The sequence below is a fragment of the Gadus macrocephalus genome, chromosome 5, assembly GCF_031168955.1.
Source record: "Gadus macrocephalus chromosome 5, ASM3116895v1".
In the NCBI taxonomy this organism is placed as follows: domain Eukaryota; kingdom Metazoa; phylum Chordata; class Actinopteri; order Gadiformes; family Gadidae; genus Gadus; species Gadus macrocephalus.
The window spans coordinates 18,755,450-18,761,449 of NC_082386.1; the positions used below are offsets into that span (position 1 = coordinate 18,755,450).

At 44.7% G+C, this 6,000-nt stretch overlaps 1 protein-coding gene across 1 annotated transcript in view; it reads left to right on the forward strand.

The window, feature by feature from the left end:
* The first annotated feature begins 2,912 nt into the window (after nt 1-2,912).
* The window catches only part of dctn1b (dynactin 1b), an 18,707-nt gene continuing 15,619 nt past the window's right edge, over nt 2,913-6,000 (forward strand). The window contains 4 exon segments of the mRNA XM_060052769.1: nt 2,913-2,967; nt 2,970-3,154; nt 4,416-4,494; nt 4,761-4,817. Of these exon segments, the coding sequence (XP_059908752.1) occupies nt 2,928-2,967; nt 2,970-3,154; nt 4,416-4,494; nt 4,761-4,817 (361 nt within the window). The 5' untranslated portion in view covers nt 2,913-2,927.

A 6,000-nucleotide genomic window follows, 5' to 3' on the forward strand; every position in this document is an offset into this window, starting at 1 on the left:
AAGCTGTGGGGGTTTGCTCTGTTGTGATTGGCTGAGGGAGACACCAGTGGGCTCGGTCACTGATGGTTGCCTTACGTCTTTAACTTTTAATCATGCGTTTATTTAATGTCGTATTTGGGTGACTTCAAAAGCTGCCATGGCTACCTGACGACAAATCGTACATTTTCCCCCCAAATAATAATTTCAGAGTTCGTAGCTTGTTCTCACATTTTTCTGCTTGTCACTAGGATTATAATTGTATCCATAATGTCCCGACATCGCTCTTCCTTAGTCTCTGATATCCATATTTGGATATCAGAGAGAGACAGGTCGTCTGTTGTGCTGAGTCACCTCACATTCTAGGTCACACACACACACGCGCGCGCACGCACGCACGCACGCACGCGCACATGCACATACACACCCACACACACAATGACTTGATTATAAAACATCACTGCTGGAACATGTAACATTCACTCTATTATTCACTCTCTCTCACTTAATTACTCTATTAAGTCACTCTCCTTCCTCTCTCTATCTCCCCCCCATTTCTCTCCCATCTCTCCCACTCTCAATGATGGTCTCCCCTCTCTCTCTGCCTCTCTGTCTCTCTCCTATCCCTCTGTCTACCTCCCTCCGCCTCTCTGTCTCTCTCCCATCTCTGTCTCTTTGTCCCTCTCTCTCTCTCCTCCCTCTCTCTGTCTCTCTCCCATCTCTGTCTCTTTGTCCCTCTCTCTCTCTCCTCCCTCTCTCTGTCTCTCTCCCATCTCTCAGGTAATTCAAACCGAACTTTGCCTCTCATCTCACATGTTATAAATCCCACAGTTATGCTATATTAGCCGTCAAATTAGCCAGCTAGCTCTGGCTGCCTGCCGGAGCCCGAGATGCTAAGTTAGCGTGGATGCTCGAGTGCCAAAGCCTGTGTTTCTGCACAATGTCAGCAGCATTACAAAGTACTACCCAGCTTTACATGGCTGGTGGCCAATAGCCTAGCATAATCGTTGGCATCTGAGTACCACTCAGGGTATTCCTGGCGTTCATTTGCAGCAGATCTGTGTGTTGTAGATTTTACTATAGATTATACTATAGTATAAACAGTTTATACTATAGTTAATAATATGCAGAGTATTTAACAGTAGTACTCTCAATTTAATACTGCAGTATATACCACAGTTGTATATAAAGTGAGTATCTAACGGTGGCATTCTCAGTATAATACTACCGTTCATACAGTGTGTACTACAGTGTGCTGTATACTACACGTGTATAGAGTGAGTAGCCTATCTTAAGGTGGTATTCTCAGTATACAGTGTGTACTACAGTGTGTTGTATACTACACGTGTACAGAGTGAGTATCTTAAGGTGGTATTCTCAGTATACAGTGAGTACTATAGGGTTGTATACTACAGGTGTACAGAGTGAGTATCTTACGGTGGTATTCTCAGTATACAGTGAGTACTATAGGGTTGTATACTACACGTGTACAGAGTGAGTATCTTAAGGTGGTATTCTCAGTATACAGTGTGTACTACAGTGTGTTGTATACTACACGTGTACAGAGTGAGTATCTTAAGGTGGTATTCTCAGTATACAGTGAGTACTATAGGGTTGTATACTACAGGTGTACAGAGTGAGTATCTTAAGGTGGTATTCTCAGTATACAGTGAGTACTATAGGGTTGTATACTACAGGTGTACAGAGTGAGTATCTTACGGTGGTATTCTCAGTATACAGTGAGTACTATAGGGTTGTATACTACACGTGTACAGAGTGAGTATCTTAAGGTGGTATTCTCAGTATACAGTGAGTACTATAGGGTTGTATACTACAGGTGTACAGAGTGAGTATCTTACGGTGGTATTCTCAGTATACAGTGAGTACTATAGGGTTGTATACTACACGTGTACAGAGTGAGTATCTTAAGGTGGTATTCTCAGTATACAGTGAGTACTATAGGGTTGTATACTACACGTGTACAGAGTGAGTATCTTAAGGTGGTATTCTCAGTATACAGTGAGTACTATAGGGTTGTATACTACAGGTGTACAGAGTGAGTAACTTAAGGTGGTATTCTCAGTATACAGTGAGTACTATAGGGTTGTATACTACACGTGTACAGAGTGAGTATCTTAAGGTGGTATTCTCAGTATACAGTGAGTACTATAGGGTTGTATACTACACGTGTACAGAGTGAGTATCTTAAGGTGGTATTCTCAGTATACAGTGTGTACTACAGTGTGTTGTACATGTGTACAGAGTGAGTATCTTAAGGTGGTATTCTCAGTATACAGTGAGTACTATAGGGCTGTATACTACAGGTGTACAGAGTGAGTATCTTAAGGTGGTATTCTCAGTATACAGTGTGTACTACAGTGTGTTGTACATGTGTACAGAGTGAGTAACTTAAAGGGGACTTATTATACCACCAGGTGTGAGTGTGATTAGCCTTACAAGCCGTTTCAAAAATCTGCCTAATATGACATCACTAGTGGGTGTGTCCACCTAGATCTGTGCTGGATAGATCTATCTACCAGCCTACCCAGTGGACTGAAGTAAACATTGCTCATCTATCCAGCACAGATCTAGGTGGACACACCCACTAGTGATGTCATATTAGGCCGATTTTCGAAACGGCTTGTAAGGCTAATCACACTCACACCTGGTGGTATAATAAGTCCCCTTTAAGGTGGTATTCTCAGTATACAGTGAGTACTATAGGGCTGTATACTACAGGTGTACAGAGTGAGTATCTTACGGTGGTATTCTCAGTATACAGTGAGTACTATAGGGCTGTATACTACAGGTGTACAGAGTGAGTATCTTACGGTGGTATTCTCAGTATACAGTGAGTACTATAGGGCTGTATACTACAGGTGTACAGAGTGAGTATCTTACGGTGGTGCCGTTGCTCCGCCCTCTAGACCACCAGCAGCGGCAGCAGCAGGATGAGCTCTGACGGGGGCGGCCGGCCGGCCCGGGTGGGTCGGTGGTGGAGGTGATCGGCAAGGGGCAGCGCGGCACGGTGGCCTACATCGGCACCACCCTGTTCGCCTCGGGGAAGTGGGTGGGGGTGATCCTGGACGAGGCCAAGGGCAAGAACGACGGCACGGTGCAGAGCAAGCGCTACTTCACCTGCACCGAGAACCACGGCATCTTCGTCAGGCAGTCCCAGGTAACCACGGTAACCCCGGTAACCGCGGTAACTCCGCAGGGGGGCTCTGTTGTTGTTGTTATTGTTGTGGTGTGGTGTTTTGTGATGGGGGTGATGGATATGATGTTGTTTTGGTCTTGTGTTGCTATGTATTAAATGGAGGTCTGTTGTTGTTGTTGTTGTTGTTGTTGTTGTTGTTGTTGTTGTTGTTGTTGTTGTTGTTGTTGTTGTTGTTGTTGTTGTTGTGGTGTGTTGTTGTTGTATTGTTAGGTATTGAATGAGGTCTTTTGTTGTGATTGTTGTTGTTGTTTTGATGCGTTGTTGTTGTGTTGTGGAGTTAGGTATTGAATGGAGGTCTTTTGTTGTTGTTGTTGTGGTGTTTTTTGTGTGATGGTGTTGATTGTCATGTCGTTGTTGTGTGTGTGTTGTGTTGTTATGTATTGCATGGAGGTATGCTTTTGTTGTTGGTGGGGTGTGTTTTGATGTGATGGTGGTGACGGCCATGTCGTTGCTGTGTGTGTGTTGTGTTGTATGGAGGTCTATTGTGTTGTTGTGTTGTACAGTACGGGGGTATGTTGTTGTGTTGTGTTATGTATTGAATGGAGGTCTGTTGTTGATGTGATTGTTGTGTTTTATGACCAACATGTTATTCAGATGTGTTGTGTTGTCAAACAGTCAATTCAGAGTGTTTGGATTATGTTAAAAGAGAAAATATTGATTTGATATCCCAAACCTGAGTGAAATGACCTAATCTGACGACGTAACCTTGTCGATCTGTTGATATATTGAATTTATTTACATATGATGGATAGATTCTCTGATTACGTGGTCGTAGCGTTGTCCCGAGATGTTAGCCAATGTGCTAGCTAGAACGTCGGCAGTGGCTCCTCTAGCTAGCTGACCACCAGAGGACTGCGGTATACAGGTTGCCATGGGAACAAAGGGGAAACGCGACACTGCGGTCGGACACTAGAGGTCTCCTGGGGGTTCACACCATTGTGGTTTTGTTTTTGATATTGTGGTAAAACAACTTTTACTGTCTGTCTGTCTCGCTATGTCCTTCAATATCTCATTCCCTCTGTCTGTCTGTCTGTCTGTCTGTCTGTCTGTCTGTCTGTCTGTCTGTCTGTCTGTCTGTCTGTCTCTCTGTCCTTCGATCTCTCTCTCTCTCTCTCTCTCTCTCTCTCTCTCTCTCTCTCTCTCTCTCTCTCTCTCTCTCTCTCTCTCTCTCTCTCTATGTCTCTCTCTCTCTCTCTCTCCTCTCTCTCCCCTCTCTCTCCAGATCCAGCTGATAGATGACGGGGCCGACACGACATCTCCGGAGACACCTGAGCCCTCCACCGCCAAGGTCCTCAAGAGAGGTGAACTCACACTCACTCACTCACTCACTCACTCACTCACTCACTCACTCACTCACTCACTCACTCACTCACTCACTCACTCACTGTCTTTTGTGTGTGTGTCTCTCTCTCTCTCTCTCTCTCTCTCTCTCTCTCTCTCTCTCTCTCTCTCTCTCTCTCTCTCTCTCTCTCTCTCTCTCTCTCTCTCTCTCTCTCTCTCTCTCTCTCTCTCTCTCTCTCTCTCTTCCTTCCTCTTCCTCTTCCTCAACCTCTCATTTGTTTAGCAGAAAGCGTGGACACGACCAAAGCGACTAAACTGGTGAGTGTGACGGTGTTAGACCAATGTTAGATAGACTACTCTATCTAATTTCTATACCAATGTCAAGTCCTTTACGTCAGTAGAGTGTGTGTTTCTCACGGTATGCCGCCAAAAATATATGATGAAGAATGAGACCCCCCAACATCAATAACCCCAATAAAACACACATTCTCATGCACACACGCATGCACACACACGCGCACACGCACACATGCACACGCATGCAGACATATACACACACACACACACACACACACACACACACACACAGACACACACGCAGACACACATGCACACGCACGCACACAAACGCATGCAGATACATACACACACCCGCAGACACACACAAATACACACCTGCACGCACGCGCTAACACACATGCACGCGCTAACACACATGCACGCGCACACCTGCAAGCAAGCAAGCAAGCATAGCACGTTCACTCACGTTAACATCCCAACATTACCAGACGGTTTATGATAACGCTTCCTGGCTGTTCAAAAACATGCTACTTCCTTCTATAGTGAGAGCAGAGATGGAGGGATCTGCTACTGTGTCAAAGGATGTCACCATGACAACTGAGACATTTGACCATGAAATGATGTGACCTCCTCAATGTTACTTAGAGGCAACAAATATAGATTAGGACTATACGTGTCCGATTTTTATTGTGATGTATTTCAATATGTTCGTACTTATGAAAGCAAACAGAAAATCGTTTATTCAAATACAATGTGAGACATCGCGTTATTTTTGCCGTGTCATGCCCTCTTTCTTGAAGCCTTGAAATGCTGCTGCATAGTCATGTTCGTTTTATGGATAGCCACCAGAGGGCGCTGTTGCTTAATAATGGGTTGAAGCCAACACGTCCAGCCTTCGCTTATAACAGGTCGTATATTTTTAGTTGATCGACACCGCGGAAAGTGTTAGGTTCTGTGAGTGTTTAAGGTGTTTATATATTTTTACTTCTTTGTGCTATGTTAATATATCAACCTCAATCCACTGACTTGTGTATAGTTGTAGAGTGAGCAAGTGTGTGTGTGTGTGTGTGTGTGTGTGTGTGTGTGTGTGTGTGTGTGTGTGTGTGTCTGTGTCTGTGTCTGTGTGTGACGTGTGACGTGCGTGTGCGTGTGCGTGTGTGTGTGTGTGAGGCAGAGAGGCCTGTCTCTCTCATCCACTAATAGAGTGCACTACAACTCCCATCATC